This window comes from Pezoporus flaviventris, unplaced genomic scaffold, assembly GCF_033815535.1.
Source record: "Pezoporus flaviventris isolate CSIRO_AGI_PZ_B2104156 unplaced genomic scaffold, CSIRO_AGI_Pfla_v1 ptg000015l, whole genome shotgun sequence".
Lineage (NCBI taxonomy): Eukaryota > Metazoa > Chordata > Aves > Psittaciformes > Psittacidae > Pezoporus > Pezoporus flaviventris.
This window is the reverse complement of record NW_026892563.1, coordinates 18,257,730-18,280,777: the sequence shown is the minus strand read 5'-3', so window position 1 is coordinate 18,280,777 and position 23,048 is coordinate 18,257,730. Positions and strand designations below refer to the sequence as shown.

The following is a 23,048-nucleotide window of genomic DNA, read 5'->3' as shown; positions in this document are numbered from 1 at the left end:
GGGGGAAGGAGAGGCAAGAAGAAAGAGAGCTTAAAACTCACAACAGCGCTGGGGACTACTACAGGTTGAATTCTTAAACTGCAGGAGCTGCCGCTTGGGTGAGAAGCAAAGCAGAGGGGCTATCTCACCATTTTGGCAGCGGTGCCCCCAGACCTTCACATTGTACCATGGGTGGTGGCTGGGTGCTGATTATGAGGACAAAAAAATCCCCACACGCCAATTCTTAACTGCAGCATTATAAGTACTTGGCTGTTATCACTCAGCCTTTGCTGAGAACTATTCTCACAAACACAACCCTTGGGGTAAACAACAATTACAATTTATTTTTCCTTGAGGAAGTGCCAGATTTCCTATGTTTGCTATAAACTTCCTCATTCCCAACAGAACCCCACTGTAGCTACTGTACAGCCTGTACTCACCGGATACTGTACAGCCCGTACTCACCGGAGCACAGGATGGGGACACACACAGCCATTGACACAGGTGGGCGGGTGGGTCTGGGTGAGGCACGGAAGTGCCCCCAGCACACATGAAGCGTGCAGCCCATGGGTGCCCTCGGCCACTGCTACCCCATCAGCCAGTACAGGGAGATGGCAGGTGAGGACAGGAACAGCCAGAGGAAAGGTGCGAGCTCATGCTCCTTGTGACTCCTGATGTGCACACTGATGACAGCCAGGCAGGTGGATGCGCTTTGTTGCATCTTACTCCAACACCACCTGCTGGCAGGGAGATCTTGCTGTCAGTGGTGGTGGGTGTCCTCTGCTTTCTGGTAGGGCTTGTAGCTTCTTGTAGAGGAAGATGCAAATCCCAGCCTGATGTTACAAACGACTCTGGTGACATCCTTGGCAGGCATCAGATGCTGGAAACGTGCCTTCAAATGCACAGGGCACCCAAGAAATACACTTCCAGTGGGGGGGCTGTGCATTAGTGGCTGTGCATTAGTGACTGTCCATTAGCAATCCCTGTTGCAGAGTAGAGGATCACAGGCATCCAGCTGTGGGGTGAGTGCTGGCCCAGCTGTGTAGAACTCCCCAGACACATACCATACCTTTGCAGGCTCCCACGGTTGTCAGTGCTCAGCAGGAACAAGAGCTACATCCCAGTGGGTCAGCGCTGCTGAAAGCAGCAGTTCCAGCTCCCTGTGCTCACTGGGCCCCCACCTCGAAAAATGCGTGGGGGACAAGGTACTCACTGCTCTGTGAGGGTCACCTCTGCATAACAGCAGCCCACTACAGACACCCCATCCTGCAGCATGCAGCCAGCCGTGCCCTCATGTCATTCATAAAACCCACAATAGGGCACAATGGTTTGCAGGCAGAGGAGCTGGGAACAGAGAGGGAAATGTCACTGGAGTATCTTAAAACACACTGTGTATGTTAGACTCACCCTGCTCTAAGACTTTCCAGTACAACAGCCAAATTCCAGTTCCCAGTGGCTTTTGCGCATGACACTCATGCAGTGAAATAATACAGAACAATACATTTGTGAAGTCAGAAGAACCCACTGATGGGCACAGGACAGTCCTGAAGTGGCAGCAGCGTCCCAGGGCAGAGCAGCACCCACCCCACACCCCCAGGGAAGCATAGCCAACCTCCTGGGGAGAAGCAGTGCTTGAGCCACTACACACAGCCAAGTGCCTATGCTTTGCTTCCTCTCACACTCCTGTCCAAGGAAACCTCAACAGCACATTAATGACTGTAATGGCATTAGCAACTCTCACAACACATAATACAAACCTCCATTAATCATAACGGTGATACAGCCACAGAACAAACATCTCAGCAATGTTCTGCTGTGTGTATCCTCTGATAGAAAATGGATTTTCCCTCTGGAAGGGCCCATCTACTATCAAACTTCCAGAAATAAACAGTTTAGAAGAAAGATAAACCACTTTCAAGAATTCTTAAACCTATGTGTGGTGTTCCTATCTCATAATTCTCAGATTCTTTAGATGTTTAAATATCTACAGGCTTTGCTTTGTTCCTGAACTCTTTCATCTTTTTCCAGTAAGTTCATTCAATTTCAACCATAGTAAATGAATCCAGCCTCCACAGATGCTGTCAGAACTCAGAAGAGCATTGATCCTACGGGCAGTTTTCTCAGCTGAAAAAGAAAACAGGGCCAACTACAGCAGTCAAAGGTATGCAAAATAAAATGGAGCTCCTTCTGCCTGAATTATTTCCTAGGCCTGCTTTTCCATCACTTTTAGAGAGGAAATGACAATATTATAAGCACCGTAATCAAAGGTCACGTTCAAATACCCTCCTCAGAATCCCCTGTATAGTGGTAATTTAGAAGTCTCTCACTGAAACAGTAACTCTCACAAGCCTTGGAAAGACAATAAAACCTCTTGTGCTCCTTTGACACACTTGCCTGTTTCAGAGAGAATTCTGCTGGGAGGAAGGTGCTAGCAATGCTTTAGCGTTTTGTCATGGAAAACCAGTGACTTGTAGTCGTGGATGTGCAGTAGGGTTTAACGAAGGAGATCTGGGGAGTACAGGTACTTCACTGCTTATGTTATTTTCATTTTGCCTCCTCTGCTGTTGAATATTTTCCTGGTGTCGAGGACATTAAATCAAATGGCCAAAAGCCAGTGATGACATCAGTTATTTACAGGACTGGGATCCCACAGAACAAACTCCTCAGAATAATACTAATCTAAGATGAAAGCTCTATTTGTGAGAAGGATTCAGTTGGGTATTTTCAAGCAGTCATTATAACTGATCCAAAACATCTGGAAAGCTTCCTGCCAAGGCCACTGAGCTCAATGCAGTTACGAAAAGTAACTAAAAAAAGCTACTTTCAAATGACAAGGAGCAGGCACATAAGCACTCCAGCTAAGAAACTGTTCCAAGGTGCAAAAATGCCAGTAACTGAGCACTGCTGGCAAAGGTCACGTTGCAATCCCTGATCCTGGAGCAGATCTCCACCTCAGGTAGCTTGTGGACAGTCTGTCGTCTGCAAATCTCCCTCCCAGCTTGGCAGGACAAAACCCACAGGCAGGGCTGGCGGTCCTCAGCAGCTTGCTAAACACATAGGAAGAGACTGCAGGGAGGAACTATCGGTGTGGTTCAGAATCTCCAAAGAGCTGTACAGGACACTGACTTTCATCTGATGAAGTGCTAGAACAAAGTGTTCTGGTAAAACACACCCTGTTTTCTTGCCACATAGAAATAATTCCAAGTAGTTTTTAAATATAAAATATGTCAAGTCTTGCAACTTAGAAAAATCCATATCTTGATTTTGGTTTTTTGTTGGGTTTTTTTTGTAAAAAAAAAAAGTGTTACTGTAAAGTTGATATTCAAGAAAGACTGTCAGACACCAAACTTCTCTGAAAGGATCAGTGGCTGAATTAAAAACATCATTAATAGTTCTGAACAGCATTAATTCTCTTTTCTCTGTTCAATCTTCCAGCTGTGAGTTCAAGAAACGCTTTAGTTCAACTTAATCAGTGTTTCTTCAACCACACTAATACTTCAAATCGTATTTTTTTCCTCACCAAAAACCAACTAGCAGAACACTTTGCTATTTTACAATGACTCAAACAAGCAGAAAGATTTAAGCTGCAAGTACTGAGGTTTGTGAATCTGGAGAGTCACAGCCAGGTGTTTTTATGGAACAGTCAACAAGCACAGAACTTACTTCCATCTTGTTGCACTTTGACTTAACATGCTGGTGAGCAACTGCCTGTTCAAGACTGATGTAGTTTGTGAACATGATCTAGGTTTGGTTCAGGTAGAAAAGAAGCAGATGCATGCAGGGGTAACTTGGTATCCTGAAGTCTATAGCAAACTGCAAAACCAACATCCTTAGCTGGTTTGCCTTTTCATGCTGCAGAAGAGAAAAGGTGGATGTTCTCAGCTCCCCTCTGCCCTGGGGACAATTGCTCTGGGGTGTGAAGGAACACATAATTTTAGTTGTTGGCCATGAGTGCCCACATCAGTTCACCTCATTTTAAAACACTCAATTTTCAGGGTGCCCTGGCTTTCCACTGCTCAGTGACCTGATGAGGGTGAGCATCTGCCTTCACAGAAAAGCATCTCATTTGAGGACACAGAAGTCTAAACATGTAAAACTTGAGCAACTTGTTTCTATACAGTAATTATCTACATAGATAATTCTACAGATTTCATTATCTACTAGTCATATGGTATTCCAAATCAGAACCCTCCCTTCAAAACCACGCACATTTGCTTCAAGTTTACTAGCATTAGTCTTGAACCCAGAACTGACTGATGATACATTTTAGAAGTGGTAAGAGGATCACAGAATCATCATAGAATGGTCTGTGTTGGAAGGGACCTTAAAGCTCATCCAGTTCCAATGCCCCTGTCATGGGCAGGGACACCTTCCACTAAACAGGTTGCTCAAAGCCCCATCCAGCCTGGCCTTGATAGTAAACATCAAGCAAACCGCGGAAACACTCTCCAATAAATTTCATGATTTTTCAGTTTTAAAATGCTGATTTGTTAGAAACTGAACACTTCTAATCCAGTCATAATCTTACAAGTACTTCAATAGTAGAGATTAAGCCCTATTAAATTTGGCTTTTATTGTATCCAATTGTATTTAATCTACTTGCAAATGACACTTTTATAAACAAATTTCTGTCAATCTTCTGTCTGAAGCACCAGGGCTAACAGCTTGTTACACTGAATGAGATCAACCGGCTGGCTCCCAATGTCAATGGAAACTGAACAGAAAGAATGAAAATGAAGCATTCTCCAAGGATTTTTGTGTTATTTCTGGTTATATAAAAATACTTTCTTTAAGCAATTGTTAAACGGTCAACTCATTTAAAAGAGACAGTTTGGAATTAGCTACTGAAATGCAAACAAGCACATAAAGTCACTGGCTTTCCCTGGACTAGCCTGGTAAACTGATTTCTTATAAGTTATCTTCTACAGACCACACCACCTAAAAGAAATACAAGAATCAGGAAGAAAGTATAAAGACCACTCAAAATGATGCCAAACATTCTATTGCATATTTATTAGATATACTATCTATGAAATAGTTTAACATTTCAGTATTCGAATTCCAAGTTTCTAACAAAATAGCAAACTTCAACAGGATTGATTCCATTCTTTGCAGAGACAAGGACTGCTACAGTTACACAGAAATGTAAATGTCTATTGAAAACCTACAGGTGAAACAGGCACCTGCGCCGGAAGTGACACTTTCAGCTTTTGCCAGAAGAATCCACCACACACAACATAACTCCTAATTTCAAACAAGTGTATCAACCAAACAGCTTGAAGAGGCAAAAAGGTTTCTGCAGAGCTTCATCTCGGACCCCACTTGATGTCTTTTACACCATGAAATTGCCTTTTCAAAGCCTGGTTGTCTGCCCACTCTGCATTTAGAAATGAATCGTCATCGTCCTCTTCTAGTTTCTGTAAACAGAACCAGCAGTAACAAACATAACTGTGGTTAGCGCCCACAACAGCACAGCTCCCATGCACTAAAAAGACACTGTTACCTTCAGCTCCTCCTGCTTTCTGTAGTAGTACAGCATCATCTGTTTTTGCTCTTCGTGACTAATCAGAGGTTCACGCCCTGGAGCTCCTTGTCCTTTCTGAAAGGGAAATCGTAAATTTTATTTATGATGGCAGTTGCAATACAAAAGAGAAACTGCCATGGAAAGACAGCAAGACATTTCTTCAGACAAAAGGATTTCTCAAATCTAGTAAGGTCCCTCAGGACAGGAAAAGAAATGTTGAGAAACTTCTGCTGCATTCAAGTGAGAATCATTTAGAATCATTTTTTCATCTCAGCATCTGAATCATTTTGTGGACATCATTGGAGCCTGCAAACAAGATTGAGTCTATTTGACTTAAACTTCCGCTCTAAAAGAAGTAATAAATCTCTTTGGTTTAAGGTTATTCTAGATGGCTCAGGATGGGCCCATCCTTCTTTAGCTCCCCTGCTAAGACAGATTCAAGATGGCATATGACTTATTAAAGCAGGGAAGGAAGCAGTTACAAAACATGACAAGTAAAAGACATTTCATTTGTTACTACAAATAAAAGATTTTTTTTTTTCCCAGCTAAGTGTCCTCATGGAAGAAATGACACGCACAGCAGAAAATAGCTGATGACAGCTACTGTCAACAACAGCAAACAGAACTGTTTGAATTGAGATGATGAATCCTCTCTGGAACAAAAAAAAAGGGGTCTGAGGTGGTTTAATTTAGCTCTCCAACCCATGCCTTGTTAGACAGGAAACCCCCGTGCTACTCTGCATTCTCCAAAGAGGTACTAAAATCATCTAATTAAACAGTAAGACAACTTTCCTGGGAGCCTACACTTCAATGGCTTTAAGTCACACTGTTTTCAGTGTTCCTGATGGGAAAGAGAAAGCAATTCTGGTCTTCTAAGTGATAAACACTTAAATCAGTTGACTTATCTTTGAGGAATTCTATTACAGACACCTGCAGATAGTAAGATCTGTCATAAACATTAATGCCTTCTCTGGGCAGAGAAGCTCTCGCTAACATGGAAGTGAAATGCAGCTCCAGAATAATTCTTGGCTATGAGTAAGTTCTCCCAGACATCCGACATCTGCAAACGCACCTTCCGAATGTGATTTTATGTATACAAAGATACATACACACAAACACAGTGAGCACCTTCTGACAAAGCTCTGAAAATAAACGGAAACACCAAACACTCTTCCTTTGAGTATGGTATTCTCACCAGTGATGAAAACAACTTCGCAGTTGGTATAAAATAATTTTGTCCAAAAAACCAATGTACAGTCCCAGTAGCTTGGTACTAATTTCGATATTGCAAGAACATGACCACTGCATGAGACACCAGTATAGACCTAATGACTAGTTTTTGCTGAAGCATCAGGCATATAAACAGAGGAGCAGCAGCAGAACTTTGCCTCCTTTTTGGTCATTATTCCAGAGGATGAAGGGAAGCCACTAGGGAGACCTTACAGCAGCCTTCCAGTACCTAAAGGATGCCTACAAGAAACTGGAGAGGGATTTTTACAAAGGCATGTAGGCATAGGACAAGAGGAAATGGTTTTAAACTGACAAAGGGTAGATTTAGATTAGATATTAGGAAGAAATTCTTTACTATGAGGATGGTGAGACACTGGCACAGGTTGCCCACAGAAGTCGCGGCTGCTCCATCCCTGGAAGTGTTCAGGGCCAGGCTGAATGGGGCTTTGAGCAATATGATCTACTGGAAGCTGTCCCTGCCCATGGCAGGGGGGCTGGAACTAGATGAGCCTTAAGGTCCCTTCCAACCCAAACCATTCTATGACTCAGACCAGCTCATAATTAATGCAGAAGTCCTCATCTATGTCACCACATCCGACAACTGGGAAGTCTAATTTCTTTTTAAAAAAGGTCAGCTGGGAGCTTGAATAGCACAACTGGGCGCTACAGGCGCAGCAGCACTTTCTTCCTTCTAGCACCCAGTGAGTTCTCACTAAACACTTTGGAAGATCATGTCCACATTTCCAAGGCACCTGAGACAGTTTGAGGACCTGCCATCAAGAAACTCAGGACATCACAGGCAGGAAATTACTGAGTTACAGACACTGTCTTTCAGACACAGGACAGACTGAAACAGAGATAAGACCTATCCACACCACATATGCACAAAGCATTTAAACTTTTTTAAAGGCCGGAATGTAGCAAGAAAAAAAATCACAAGTATAATTAGAAAAACTGGGCAGACCAAATGACTACATCTGTTCAGTGTTCTGCACTGACATAACTGAGAGCCAGCTGAGGTTTTTTTAAACATTTCCATTGTATTCCATCTATTTTTAAATACCTCTTTGCTGTACTTCAGAATTGTGCTATGGAGCAATTAATAGCAACTACAGTATTTAACTGACAGGCAAAGCAACTACTAAAGAAAAATTTGGAATATAGTAAATTAAAGCCTTAAAATAGATGTACAGTTTTAAGATACTCAAGTTGAAACTAACAATCCATTTTATACACCTACGGACAATTCTCTTTATAGAGAATGACAGCCAAAGGTGAGTAACCTGTAAAGAAATCTCCCAGCGATACTTACTTTCTGTATCTTGACAATGATGGTTGTTTTCTCATTTTTGCCTATATAATCAGAGAGCAACTTTGTTTCATTCAACTCCTTTCCTGCCCACCATAATTGTGCTTCCGATTCTTCTATAACCTCAAGTCCAGCCTGTGACAAATAAACAAGGTGAAGTGTTGGGGTGTTGCTTTTTTTTGTGTGTTCGTGTGTTTTTTGGTTTTTCGTTTGTTTTTTTGGGGGGGGGCTGTTTGTTTGTTTTGTTTTCAAAACTATAAAAATTTTCTGGAAAAATCTTTTTGGAATTCCTAACAGAAAGGCCACTGTAATTTTACCCTATACTTCTGCTACATCCTTCTCCTCATACTAATCTACAGCATTATCCTTCATATTCCAACAGATCTTGATTTAACATAAGCACTTTGGGCAATAAATCCTCAATACTGCCATTAGAAAGAAATGACAAGTTAATTAAAATAAGTCTTAGACTTACTTGAACTTTGTGTGTAACATTTGAAATAAACTTAATTCATCTTATTTCTAGTTAAGCTATTGCTGTGCTTTTACATAAAGTTATCAGACAAAAATATAAAACAAAATTTGTCATGCAAGCGTAAATAACCTTCATTGATTAAAATGGAGAACAGCATATTTAAACCAGTCACTACATATAATACAAATACATTACTGCATACATGAGTTCCTGACAAGTCTTCTTTATCTTCCAACTCCATCCTAATTGGATCATGTGGAGGCAATCCCATTGGATACACAATCATCACAGCCCCTCGGAGCTGGTCCAATGCATCTTTCACCATCTCCATATTAACACACACGTTAGCCTGAACTTGTTTCTGAAATACAGGCAAGGATCATTGGTAATTTAAAAAAATTTAATTTAAAAATAAAAAAAAATTAAATTTAAGAAAACATGCAGAAAGATTTTGCTTTGTAGTCAGTTCAAAGGTTCAACAGTGGGATATTTGATCAGAGCTAACTGCTGCACAAGGACAGTAGGAGTGCTAATTTCCTCCTTTGAATATTGACTTCTGAATACATCACTTCACTTTTGCCCCCTCTATACAGCTTGTTTACACTGACGGGGATGGGGGAAGAAAAAACCAAAAAGAAAAGAGATCTTCACTAAATTGTGCAGGAAGTACTTAGTAATGCCTGTGGGATGCAGGCATTCAAACAAGTATGCATATTGACCACAGAAACTGGATGGGGAGTCCTTTGTTTCAAGTACTTGTCATTCATGAATATGATTCAAAACACTAGAATTCAAGTGAGAGCTACAAAGGGGGCCTAAAACTTGAGGAATAAAAATAGAGCACATGTGAGCAGAAGAGTAAAGCTTGGAATGTTGCACAGCTTATGCAGAGATCTGCAAGATCAAGTACTTGAGATCATTCTGCAACAGACAGGGGAAAAACAAGATGCAGCTGGAAGAGAAGAAATAAAGGTTTTACTTCTGGATTTAACAGTTTCAATATTTTAAGTAACGAGTTTTATGAAAGAGAACATTGCCTCCTTGTGGACATTCTTAAACTAGGTAACTGGCAAGTACTTCTTTTACATTATTAAAAAGTGATGAACCTAGCAAACCACTTCTCCAATGATCCTCAGCTTCATTCACCAGTGAATGGTAGAAGTAATAGTTTCAGGAGTAAGTCAACATGCAGCGTGGGAATTTTGCAACTTTTTACTGTAAATGACAACATGGTATATAGTTGGAATTTAAACTCAGGTAGATTTGCAAACTGGAGACCAGACCTGCAGATATTTTTGACTCAAGCAGTAAAACTACGTATTCATTTCCCCCCAGTGAGATGAGATGCAGTGCAACAGAAAAAAAAAAAAAAATCCATCTGGAGAAAATCCTTATAGTCCAGAAGCCTTAATCTAAAACATCTCTCAGTTTGTGTGTTTTGTATTTTTGCTGAGACTCAGAACAACTTGGCTGAAATCCTGCCTTAATTCAGAAAAGGTCTGCTGCAACTCAGCTCACTGGAAGTGCTGCCAGGCACTCCTCTGCTTGCCTCCACAAGGCCTTTTGAAACGCTGAGCTGCTCACTCTAAATGACTGACCTGACACTGCTAACAAAACAGTCAAGAAGACCAATTTAAGTACACAGGCAACACTAAAAAAATCAGTGACATTATCTATTTGCATAACTGCTTTAAAACTGTTTTAAAGTTCTACACATATCAACTCCCAGAACTGTAAGGGCAGAGAGGAGAAAATTACCTGAAGATTTTAACAAAAAAAGAAGTCTGATAATATTATTCAGTTGTGTTTCAAAGTCTTCCAAAAGCTGAGACACAATACGAAGCACCTACAGATTTAGTAAAGTGAAGCTGAATAATCGAGACCACAGTCCCATTAGGGCATACCCTCATGCTTATCTTTAAATACACAAACTCGTTGGGACTGAACAGGATTCCAAGTGCTTGCAAAACCAAGGCCTAATCTAAGAGATTAGAATACATTTTTCAATTAATTATATAAAAAACTCAAAAGACTATGTTAACAAGCAAAAGGTATTTTATTCCAGGAACATCACAGAATGAAGTTAATTTTTGACCAGAAAACACGACAAGCATTCGCCTAAAGAATGCATCAATAGCAAATTAAGAGCATGTGGATAAAATTAAATGCAATTTAATCATCCAATGTGGTCTTGGCTGCCAGCAATCACTTGGAGTTTAATATAGGATTCCTTAACTCGTTGAACCAGCTTGCCAAAAGCCATTAAGAAAATCATTAACAGAAATGTCAGATTTTATTACACTATTCACATCACTACATATTATTACTCAAAAATTATCAGCCCTTGCACTGAAGAAAGTCTGTTTTTTCTTAAATTGCCCAACTATATAGCACCCATTAAGAAAGTCCCACATACCACGTTACTTCAGGAAACTTACCCTAGAGATTAATGCCTTGGCTTCCTCTATCGTCTTCTTTATAACTTGCTGCATTTTTTCATTTGGAGCTAAAAATAAGAGACAGTTATTTACTAGACCACACTTAGTATAAAGAAACCAAGTAAATGGCCTGTCCGGGTTTGCTCTACTCTAAGCAAATGAACCATCGTTAAATCTCAAAACAAGAGAGATGCTACTAAGTTGCAGTCTACTTAATACTTTGATAGTTCATCACTGTATTTCTTACTAATTTAAAACAGTATTTCTCATGGGAGAGCCAAACTTACTTTTCCACAAAGAAATCTGGCTGGTATTTGGAACTTCATTTGGGACAAAAGTACCGAGTAGAAAGCCACAGCTATAACCTCATCCTCTGCACAACCAAAACCAAGAAACTCTTTTCCATGCTGTACTTACAAATATTGTGGGCTGTACTGGCAAATATGCTTTAACTGAGGACTACAGCTTGGAGTTTTCGGCTTTTTTTCAATTTTTTCTAATTAAAATTTCAACCTAATGTAAAATGCAGTTTTGCAAATGTGCATTTCATATCATAGTTACCTATTTTAATTATTAAAAGCCTCTCCTCAAATACAAAAAAGTCCAGTTAAATCATACCCATTCACAGCTGAACACTTAAATGCATCATTTGATGGTATTTAGTTTGGTCCACATTTATGCACTGTTCAACATTATAACTTTGTTAATATTATAAAATTGTCCTTCCACTAACAAATAAATGAGAGAGTACAACTACAAGTAAAAGTGCTACTGTCCTTACACTAAAGTTGATGCAAACTTTCACTGTAAGGCACAACGCTAACAACCATGCTTTGTCTGCATGCCTATGTATAAGGTACTCAGCTATTTCTGAGAGGGAAAATGTCTAGCTATAAAATAAACTCTTAAGCTCAGCAAAGGATTAAATATGGTTGGGCAGCGTGTTGCGATAGAAGAACTACTGCCCTCCAAATAAGCCATTCAGAGTAAGCTAAAGGGCTGCTGACCTGACAAGGGCCGCTGTGGTGTCTGGAATATAGGGACAGACACCACAAAATCAGAAAAACAACCTGTCAATGTATCTCAGAACCTCTACATTTACAATTAATAAATTAAACAGTCAAAGTTGCTTCTGATAACTGTTTACTCTTTGAAGTTTGCTTCCAAGTACTAGTCACAAAATTAGACAGCGTATGTGCTAAAGAGATACCCTACTATTTAGGCTTTTAAATCAACATTACACCAGGTCCTAACCCAAGACAGAAGACTTATGTAAGTAACTGATAGTTTAGCTAATCTATTGTGGAAACAGGCTCCTGAAATAGCTGCCACTTAACAAATCTACAACTGCCTTTAACGTAGTTTACTTATAGGATGATTTTTGTAATTAGCAAATGAAATCTATCAAATCTATACTTAGTAGTACCTACTCAGTTTTTAATTCTTCCAGGACAGTGAGGTAAATGAGAAAGATCCCAAATTGCAGTTTTTATGTTCCTCACTATGTTATAGGTTATCTGTGTCTACAGGAAAAGAAACATTTACATTTGATTTACCGTGCCCATTTCTTCGCCCGATTTCATCCTTCTTAAAGACACTTCCACCGCTCGGTACACACTTTTCTGCCCACTCATCCTTTAACTTCAGTTCTTCAATTTGCTCATCTGTCAGTCCTTGCATATTATAAGGTAAGTAAACACCATGCTCCGCCAGCTCCTCCATCTCTTTAAAGCATTCAGAGAACAAGATTTAAAAAAAATCTGTGTTATTGAGACATACCAGTTACAAAAGCTTTTCACATTATGCACTTGCAGGCAAACCTTACTCCTAGCCTTCAGTTTTTAAAGAGCTAAGTATATGGAATAAAAGTAAGGTATATAAATACATATACATAAACATATATGCTGCAATTACATTCACATTCATGCATATATGAAACAACATAACAAATGACAGTGCAGGTATACAAACCCATGTGATATTTGCTGGCCATAAACTTTTTATCTTTGGTATTTCCTTAATCAGCTTTAGCTGACAGCTTTTTCTAAGTACTTTTGGGAAAGCAAATTTTTTCAAAATGGGAAAAACATTTTATTCTTATAAAGTAATTTCTTTTCAGTTGAGAAAATATGTGAGTGGGTTACCTATAGGTTTGTCCATGAGGACTACTAAAACAGGTGTCTCGGTTTCAGCTGGGATAACATTAATTTTCTTCGTAGTAGCTGGTGCAGTGCTGTGTTTTGGAAATTAGTCTGAGAACAGTGCTGATAACACGCTGAGGTTTTAGCTGTTGCTAGGTAATGCTCAGTTCATGAGGACCTTTCAGTCTCTCATGCTCTGCCAGTGAGGAGAGGCACAGGAAATGAGGAGGAAGCAGACAGGACACCTGACCCAAACTAGCCAAAGGGGTATTCCATACCACAGCACATCATGCCCAGTATATAAATTGGGGGGTTACCCGGAAGGCCCAAATTGCTGCTTGGGTTGGGTAGGGTATCGGTTGGCAGGTGGTGAGCAATTGTATTGTGCATCACTTGAGTTGATTTTTTTTTTTCCCCTTTCCCCTTGTAGTTTTACATTCTCTTCCCTTATCATTATTATACTGTACCTTAGTTACTGGACCGTTCTTATCTCAACCCGTGGAATTTACGTTCTTTCGATTATCCTTCCCATCCCCTTTGGAGGGGGTAAGTGTGAAAGGGAGGCGAGCGAGCAGCTGCACGGTACTTAGCTGCTGGCTAGGTCTAAACCACGAAGCTAGGAGAAGGTGGCAATCTACACATGGCTTAGCGTTTCTGGTGGATTGTTTGCATTCTCATAAATTCAGGGCAGGATGGTTTATCTGCGCTAAACTGGGATTTGATAGGCATTTCTTAACTTCGCAAAGCACTTAACCTCTGCGAGGCCGCACGCAAGGTGGCCCTTCAGCCCCCTGCCCGGCAGCCAGCGGGGCACCCACACCCGCAGACCGAGCAGCGCCCCAGCCGAGAGCAGCGCCCCCACCTCTGCGTGTGAGGGGTGGGGGTCGGGAGAGGAAGGAGATCGGCTGCCGGTGGGCGGAGGCCTGCGTGCCGGTACCTGAGCAGAGCCGCTGCACCTTCAACCTGCCATTGTAGATGCGGGCGACGAGGGGCGCCAGGTCGGCGAGGCGAGCGCTACCGGACACATGGAGCAGGAACTGGCTCTCGTCGCCGCGCTTCACGTGCAACCGCACCATGCCGGAACTGAACCGCTCTGCGCCTGCAAGGGCAGAGGAGGAGGGCACCGTTAGAAGCAGTCACAGCCACGCCCACCACAGCAACGGATCCGCGTCCCTGGATACCAGCGGCGGGCTGGCAGCGTAGTGGGAAAGGCCGCTCCCGGCGATCCCCAGCCGCCTCCCTCCTTCCCGTCCTTCTGTTCTCCCTCTTTCCCCTCCCTCTCTTCCTTTCTTTCTGTCTTTTTTTCTTTTTTTCTCTCCCTCTCTCTCCCTTCCTTCCTTCCTCCCTCTCTCCACGCACCCGCCCAATCGCCCACCGGAGCAACCGTAACGCCCACCGTGCGCCAGGCCTGCCCCTCGGCTCTTCCGCTTCCGGCCCTCCCGCTGCCGTCACGAGAGTAGCTTAAAGGGCCCGCGCCACCGTCCCAGCGCCACCTGGGAGCGCGGTCGAGGACCGCCTCCGGCAGAGACAGAGCGGAAGTTCATCCCACAGGGACAGGTATAGGGGGTCGGTGCTGTGCTGCAGCGCAACAGCGCCGGCCGTGGTTGCTGCGTGCAGCAGTGATTCACCCCAGGGAACACAGAACCCATGGAAACGTGTGGAGCGTCTCTAATTTTAATTCTCATTATCTTCAGAACTCCTGCTAGTAATTATTGTCGTTAATACACGTTACAGTGGTTAGCTAGATATATACACACACACTATATTTCTGGAGAGGTCTGGTGATGTTTGCAGTATGTCGCTGTCAGTCTCCGTAATCCCGTAGAGGTGCTGTATACCAGGTACAGTTTAGCCAGTAGTTTGCAATCACTGTAATTAAATACTCAACGAAGAACATATTTATCCACTAGCAAAATTTCCCCAAAAATTGTTTTGAAATAATGTAAGACTATACCAAAACACCAATCACACAGATGTTTATAGCAACAGTTTAAAACAAGGAAATTCACGCACTGAAGCACACAAGGAGTATAATACCACTGCTGTGTAAAATGTACAAGTGCTGTTTAATGGCCTGAACAGATACAAAGCGCAATAGAAAACTCACTATCCTTTACCCAACTGCAGCTTATGGCCAACCATACACTGTTTAAAGGAAGAGTGGATTATTTTATAAATAACCTTTTGACAGCATTTAAAAAAAAGTACTTACACTGTGCGTTTTGCTACTGTAAATATAATGCTAGTATGTTGTGTTTCAGTCCCTGGTTTTGCAGAACCAGTAGCTTGTTCGCAATTAAGCCAAGGTGTGTAGGGATATATTTGCAGTCCCCCAAGAGATGACAACAGCACGACACGTTCAGCTTTGGATAAAAGTAGGCAGCTGTGTAATAGTCCTAAGTAAATGTCCGAAGACACTATGAACTGCAAGGAGAACTGCAAGGTTGTTATAGCACACATAAATGGAGCTAAGGAAACTGGTTATTTTAAATTGCCTCTGGATAACAACATGCCATATTATATGTAATCTCATTTGAGCTTTAGAAAATCATGAAAGCACAAAGAGTTATGTTTTTATAGCACAGCATGTAGAATGGTGACTAAGCCTTCACTAGCCTCAAAGCAGCACCACATTGACAATGGTCCCTGTCACTGAGTGAGGAAGTCACTCATTCAGTTTTAACTGCAGAAGTGATGGAATGATATTGTTCAGAGAACTACTGTTCTCCTTGTTTTCTTTGAAAGTACAATTTTACAAATACAGCAGTCAGTCTTGTGGATGGGGAGGATGCTGAGTGGAGAACTCCATCACACAAGAGACCATCTCCTCTGCTGTTACAACATGGCTGCTAATTCCTTTGCTCAGGGCTTTCTATAGGACCCTTCTAATGTGCAGAAGAGCAGAGTGGGACAAGCCAACTCCAGTATGTTGTCTGCAACTGATGAAGACCGCTTTGTTTCTCAAAACCCAAGGGGAATTTTCTTCCCAGAGGTTAAGGGAAAACTTGTATCAGTTGTTTCTGATCTGGCGGGGGGAAGGGAAGCATCTTCAAAATAAGTGGATGATATGGAACAGTTATTCTGAAGTAATGCTAGTGAGTATATGTCACAGTAAGATTTAATAGCTGAAATATACTGACACAGAAAATTAAAATACTGAATATATTAATAAGCAAAGTTTTGTTTGAAATTAAACTATTTTTGTTGTGCCTCACATTCAAATATATGCCTTACAAATATCCACAGCCTCTGTTATAAATTAAACAACTTCTAAACAATAGTTGTCAACATTCAAATCTCAATAAACTTTGGCAGCTCTTTGGTAAATATCAATTTATAAATATCAATTAACAAAACAGTAAAAAGGGAATGGGGAGGCTACCAGCAAGGAGCCTCTTTCCTAGAAATTCCACAAAGAGGAACATAAATGGGAGGGCTCCCTAAGCAGAAACCATTTTCAAGATTGCTATATTTTAATGAGATTAGTAGCTCATCCCTCTTTTCTCTGTCTATCCAAACACTATTACATTGGGATTTTAATACATTTCAGACAATTTTTTGTGCTCTACCGTATATACATATTCAAAATTTATACACAAACAAGAGTGGCCGTTTACGAGCAGAGTTACGTTTCAGTGCATTTGACATAATTATTGCACACAGAATAATCTCAAATGCCCAATTATTCTACTGGATAAATGTAGCAACAAATATAACCTCTTATATATTTGAACAGCTATCTTTCTGTAAAATCCTGTGTTGGTGACACCTTAGGTGCCAAGGAAGTGAAAGGATCTGTGGGGGATCTGTTGCTGGTTACTCTTGATGGTATGGGAGGTGCAGGTGGTCTTCTTGCTGGCATTGTATAGAAGCAATCAGTCAAACTTCTATTCCAGTCATTGTCAAAGTTAAAGTCTGAACCAAGAAAAGTATTTTGTTCAGTGCCCAGCAAATCTGGAGATCCATCTGACTTCCTGGAGCTGATTTGCTTAATATCTGGGACACTTTTAGATGGCTTTAGCTTTACATTGAAATTATCATCATCATCAAATGTTACCCGTCCTTTTGGCTGTACATTTTTTACCATGACAGATTTACCTGGCAAGCAAAAAGTATTTTCAGATGCATCCACAGAAAATACAGGCTTGCCTGTATTACAACTGAGAGGATTTAGAGAAGGGAAAGGATTGCAAGAGGCACGTCCTTCTAGTAAATGTGAAGTTATTTCAGACTCTTGTGTATCTGTTCTAAATGGGTTTCCAGCATTAGGAGTTCTTTCAGTGAATGGGTTTGTGCAGTTCAGTCCAGTAATAAATGGATTTGGAGAGCTGCGCTTATGTTCCTGTGATGTGTTAAAGGTCAGAACAGGAGGCATTGCTGGCATGCAATTTAAAGTATTCAAAATATCATCATTTCTTTGTGTTGCTGAAGGCAACTGTATCGACTCCTTCTGGTTCAAAGTTGGAACAGGTGATTTTCGGACAGATGTCTGCATCTTTGACACAAGCAGCTTAAACGACAAATCTTCAAAAGGGTCACTGTTTAACTGCGTTTCAAGTTTAGTGCCGTATGCTCCATTTGTTTTCATCTGGAAAAAAAACAGGGTGCTTAGTAATCATGTGGCTGGCTGTCTTGAGATTATTACTAACTCCCCATTTCTCACTCTTCTATGAGAAGAAAAGAAGCTCCTGGGCTTTAACTGAAACTTCAGTACAATTTGGTTGTAACTTGCACAATGCACTTGTAGTATAATTGCTTCTTTTCTGGAGAACAATAACCCTTAACTCCTTCTCTGAAGAAAAGCCTACTAGTTGTTAAACACATTTTTCCCTGTTGTTGGTTGATGCAGCTTGAATCTACTTCATGCAGGTCAGAATCCTAGCCAAAAGCACCAGTGGACATTGTATAATAAAATGCTTAAGAAACTTAGAAAATTATATGGTATTCTAAACAAGTGATAACCCAGCACAAATACGAAATAAAAAGCTCTAGGTTTCATTGTTTGTGAGTTTATAACACTGATGTTACAAGCAATATTTAAGCATCACAATGAAAGGAAAAATTAGTGTTATTAGTGTATGCACTTCAAACATTTCTGTGTAGACATATGCCTCTGTAGGCATCTCCAGCGCTTCTTGAAATGTGAAGGTACAATCATCAGTTTGTATTACTTTAAAATGGCAAGTTATCATTGTTTAGAATAATATCAAATGGAGAAGACAGTTTTCTCCACAAAACTGTTCATATTTTAAAACAAAATATTCCCATTTTTATAAATTTGTTCAAACAACAATGCAACTTTAGTACCTTGTAGCAACTGTCCAAAATGGTACACTACCTGCACTATCTTGCTCAAGTCATCACACTGACAGAACAGAGTTTGGAGCTCCCCCTTATTTAATGAATGCAAAGAATTAAGCTTAAGTTAACACAGCTTCTGAGAAGTCAAATTTCACAAACTTGTCATTTTAACACATCATCTTAATATACCTAAACAGTTTGGATATTTAGCATAAAAATTCTGTTAACTGGTATTTTGTTGAACTAGGATGCTAGCTAAAATTATCACTAAAATACAATATTATTATAGCCTAACGTCAATCTTTAAACATCTTGTTTTGACTGCATTTATTGTGAACAGTTTGAAGCATGTCTCCACCTATCCTCTGCCTAGGCAGCTATGCAAAATCAGTCTACAGGCTTTAGAGACTCTCAGGAATAATAACAATATTGTATGTTTTCCCCAGTATATCCAGCATAGCAATTTCCTTTAAAAAATTGCAATTGCAGCTTGAATTGGCTGGCAAGAGAAAAGAAGTATGCTGGCAAAAATGCATTTACTCTGGTGGTGGTTCTTTTGAAACAACAACATTGGTTACGTGCATCCTTGGTACTACTACATGAGAGTTTCTAAAATAGATGAGGCCTAATGTTACCAAACCCTAAATACAGTGGTTCAATATTGGGATTTTCATACGTATATAGGAAGCATTTCAGAAAGTAATGTCAAAACAAAGGCATCAAGTAACTGAGGGGGGAAGTGTGAAAAATTGAACTGTAGAAACAATATAAATCACATGCAGCTTGACATCAGCTGGTTAAATCCTGTGTTCATTAACCATGTGATCAAAAAGTACAAGATCCCAAAGAAACTATGAATCCCAATTGTTCTTTATTGTAAGTAAAAAAATTGCAGAATTCTGAATAATTCTGAAACCAAATACTTTTAAAACTGTAGTAGACAGTATATTTTACTTTGGATAATAGTAAGCTCTCTATTCGTTGAGATACGTAAAATATGGGTTTTATTTTGAAAATACTTTGGCAGTGCAATTGCATCAGGATTTATTTATATTAAAGAGAAACATTAACTCCAACACCTACTCATTTTTTTCCAAACAGACCGAGACCAGGAGATTTGGCAGTGGCTAAGCAACATACTTGAGGTTCCAGTTGTTTCATAAAAGATGAAGCAAAATATTTGCTATGGTACTAATAAATACAGTTAACAGTATCAATTTGAATTGCATTATGAAAGGAAAAAGCAAACTATGGTATGATAGTCAATTCATTAATGTGGACAGGTGATTTTTTACATGGATGAGACCACAGATGTATGAAAACAAGATTCATACATCTTTTCTGCTTGAATAGATGGAGAGACCACATACAAGATTGGTAAATAGTCAGATACCTGTTACCCTGATGGTTGCTCCTGCTTGTGAAAGAGAAACAGACATTAAAGGAAAGAATATTAGGAAGAAAATCCAAGTAACAAAGCAACCTCATGTTAAAAATACTTTAAGTTTTCACAAAGCCATTTTTTTGAGATATGAATTCAAACCAAAAATACGTGTTACACACTATACTAGATTTTAAATCTCTGTTGTATTCTACTATAAGACTTACAAGCTCTATCATTAAGAATCAAAAAAACCTAGATCAAGCCAAATCTGATATTATTCCCATACAGACATTAATTGTGCAGCTGATTGTGCTATTTTCTGACTATTGATTTTCTAATTCTAACCATCTATTAACATGAAAAGCATTGTAGCCCTCATTCTGGAAACCGTGTTGGTATAATCATTCTTCTATAGTAATAGTTTTTCAATTGAAGCTAAAAAAAGTAATACTTCTAATTGAATAAAACCCCAAAATCTCCTTAATTTACAATAAGTAAAATCTATCAGAAAAAGAAAAGGAAAAGAGAAGGAAAAAAAACCCAAAACGCACACCAAAGACAAGTGGGCTTTCCTTGTGATTGCACAGCTGGTATTAATCAAATTTTGTGGAGAAAATTACAGCTGCCTGCGCTAGTCTTAAACTATCTGCTTTGGATATTGTTAACAATATAGCTACAGCATTACACAGCTCGAACACCCGTTTACAGTGTTCTTAAGCCTACTTTTGATTGCTGTGTGTAGGCACAAATTTAATTTTCATAGTAGTTTTGAAACAACTGCTTGCACCCCTTTCACAAAATGATTAATGGTAAAATTATATTTAGAAGGTGTGAGGCTTTCAAAAGTGACACAATACAATCTGTTTCTATTCACAAAATTGTCATGGTCTCAAATACCGTATGCATCCACGTATATTCTCTACTGGCAACACTTCATACTTTCCAACAAACTACAGAAAGTCCTAATATTCTACCTGTATATTAAAAAATATCCTCTGGTTTTTAGCCTAGGTTTCCAAAATGAAAAAAAGTTAACAGCAGAGAAAGGTTCAGTATAAAGGAAGAGATTTTAAAGATTTTTCAACTAGAATTCAAAATCAACTCACTGAGAAATGAATTCGGCTGTACAAAATAGGCATTAGCTAACTTCTTCAGTGAAAGTGGGCTTCAGATGTCAAGTAAAATCTAAAATACTGGTTCAAGCCTATGCAGTTATAAATATCCACAGTTGAGCAGCTTTTTAAAATAAATAAAACAAACCCCTGAACGCCTGAAAACAAAGCCACAAATCTACTTATGGTCAGAAGTGGGCATAAATTAATCAGCTTCAATAAATCTGTGCTTTTATTCGAGTAGCATGTTATCTGACCTAGCACCTGACACTGTGAAAGCTAACAGCGCTAGTCTTTAGTGAAGAAGTGTAGCCTTACGTATATATAAACAACACTGAAAACCTACTTCTGCATTTTTAAGCAGTAGTTTCTTGTTTTCTTTTGTTGTATTTTTTTTAAATAACACTCTAAATGGTCTCACAGAACAGAATATTAATGTTGCTGTATTCAATTTTCATATTATTTTGATATGTTTCTGTATTTTAACTGACACTGGGAAATGCGGAGAAATGTATTTCTATTAAGTACCTATCAGTATCATCTTCTTGCAGTGAATTATCAACATAAAGCACCACATCATGCAATCGATAAAGCTTACTTTATAATAAAAACCTGTATTAGCTAGTTACTATGTCATTTGTCATGCATGTGTCATTATAAAATTACATTTCTCATACTGAATTTTTTCACATACAAAGCTGTCAAATGACAACATAATTTTAAGAACAAGATGTCCATGAGTTGTAAGAAATCTTAAGTTAGATGTTCAGTATTTAAGATTATAGTTATTCATGGACAACAAGCAATTAAGTAATATGCTACTTGAGCCTGATGATCTTTGAATCCAATCTTCTGACCTTTATTTTTGTTTGTTTGCTTGCTTTAGGAGTTTCTCACAAATCTACGGCATTCCGTGCAAGCTATGTTAATTTACATAATGACAAAACATATATACAAGGGTTTGTTTACATACTTGCTGCTGTGAAGGAACAGATTCAGAAGGCAAACTCTGAGATGATCGGCTCCGAGGAGGTGGTTGTGGGGGTTCCAGACTTTGTGGGGCACTTGTCTGAGGTGGATGTGATGACACAGGTATCAGAGGCTCCTGCATTTTTAGCACAGGAGGTGTCTGAGTGGTCGTGGGCTGAGCAGGTCCAGCAGCCTGAGGCTTTAGTGGTTCAGGAAGCGACGGTGAGCCTGCAGGTATATTTGCAGTGGTTTTTATTGTAAAGAATTGTAATAGCAATCTTTAGAATAGCAGAAGGGGAACCGGACAGAACTGCAGAAGGGGCTGCAAGAACAGCAGGTATTCATGGCAACTAGATTAGAAGTCATCAAAAGCTCAGCACTGAAAAGTATTACCATACTATTCAGAATTATTACTATAGATACAAAACAGAGAACCAGAAGCCATGTCATCCTTAAATGTACTTCAGTTGTATTTAAAAGTATTTTGGAAGTCATTATTAGGTGTATTTTGACATTAATACAATTTAAAAAAAAACATTAAATTTTTGGAACTCACTTTGAGAGTCAAACATAAACATAATAACAAACATAAATGATCACAGATCAAGTGCAGAGAATGGTTCAGTAATCAACACACATGACAGGACACATTAGTGTGCTTAGACCAAAACACAGCAATGTGATCAAAGTTTCTCGTGATGGCATGAAATCTATGGGTCTAGATCTCACCTGACTGCTGCCTGTTATCTAATGAGGGCTTACAATACTTGTGGATGATTAACAGAAACTGTCAAACTTCTCACTATATTTGGGAATCTTAATTTATCGTGAAGGAAGAAGACATCTGTTGTAAACAAAGCATTCAAACCAGAGACAGTACCTCTTAACTGAATAGTGACCTTCATATTTAACTTCTAAGGTAAACTTACCCCTTGGTGGTTCAGCTGGTTTCGTCTGAGTTTCAGGTGCTGGTCTTCCCCCAGAGGGACGTGCATGGCTTTGTGGTGCACTAATAACTCCAGCTCGAGGTGGAATAGTCTGACATAATAATTGGTAAAAAGAAAGTATTTTAGTTCTACTTTGAATCTGTATTCATCTACTGCTAAATGATTCAGGACAATCAGAATTCTGTGAAAAACAGATTTTTTGATGACAGTTGCTGAATTAATTTTTTAAGCACATATAA

The 23,048-nt window shown here is 39.6% G+C and overlaps 2 protein-coding genes across 12 annotated transcripts in view; both read right to left on the bottom strand.

The window, feature by feature from the left end:
* Positions 1 to 4,965: 4,965 nt before the first annotated feature.
* CFAP298 (cilia and flagella associated protein 298) lies at positions 4,966 to 14,208 on the bottom strand. The gene is made up of 7 exons (XM_061453717.1): positions 14,034 to 14,208; positions 12,512 to 12,679; positions 10,956 to 11,023; positions 8,720 to 8,878; positions 8,046 to 8,177; positions 5,483 to 5,578; positions 4,966 to 5,396 (listed from the first exon to the last, which is right to left on the bottom strand). Exons 1-7 carry the CDS (start codon positions 14,170 to 14,172, stop codon positions 5,286 to 5,288), a joined length of 873 nt encoding a protein of 290 aa, XP_061309701.1. The 5' UTR covers positions 14,173 to 14,208; the 3' UTR covers positions 4,966 to 5,285.
* A 1,988-nt stretch (positions 14,209 to 16,196) lies between these two features.
* Positions 16,197 to 23,048, bottom strand: part of SYNJ1 (synaptojanin 1) — a 64,194-nt gene continuing 57,342 nt past the window's right edge. For 6 of the 11 annotated variants that reach the window (XM_061453671.1, XM_061453672.1, XM_061453673.1 and 3 more), the window contains 3 exons: positions 22,792 to 22,900; positions 21,867 to 22,090; positions 16,197 to 17,684 (listed from right to left, as the gene is read on the bottom strand). In XM_061453671.1, the coding sequence (XP_061309655.1) occupies positions 16,833 to 17,684; positions 21,867 to 22,090; positions 22,792 to 22,900 (1,185 nt within the window). In that variant the 3' untranslated portion in view covers positions 16,197 to 16,832. Of the gene's footprint in view, positions 17,685 to 19,790; positions 19,815 to 21,866; positions 22,091 to 22,791; positions 22,901 to 23,048 lie in introns of all 11 variants that reach the window. The other 5 variants (XM_061453675.1, XM_061453677.1, XM_061453682.1 and 2 more) reach the window with 2 other exon arrangements.

Bases quoted from the DNA above. Each gene is read 5' to 3' on its own strand.
- CFAP298 (XM_061453717.1), bottom strand. From the start codon at position 14,172: ATGGTGCGGTTGCACGTGAAGCGCGGCGACGAGAGCCAGTTCCTGCTC. The intron at 8,879-10,955 runs GTAAGTTTCCTG...CCTGTATTTCAG, and splicing joins CCAAGGCATTAATCTCTAGG to AAACAAGTTCAGGCTAACGT. The intron at 8,178-8,719 runs GTATGCAGTAAT...TATTTGTCACAG, and splicing joins AAGACTTGTCAGGAACTCAT to GCTGGACTTGAGGTTATAGA.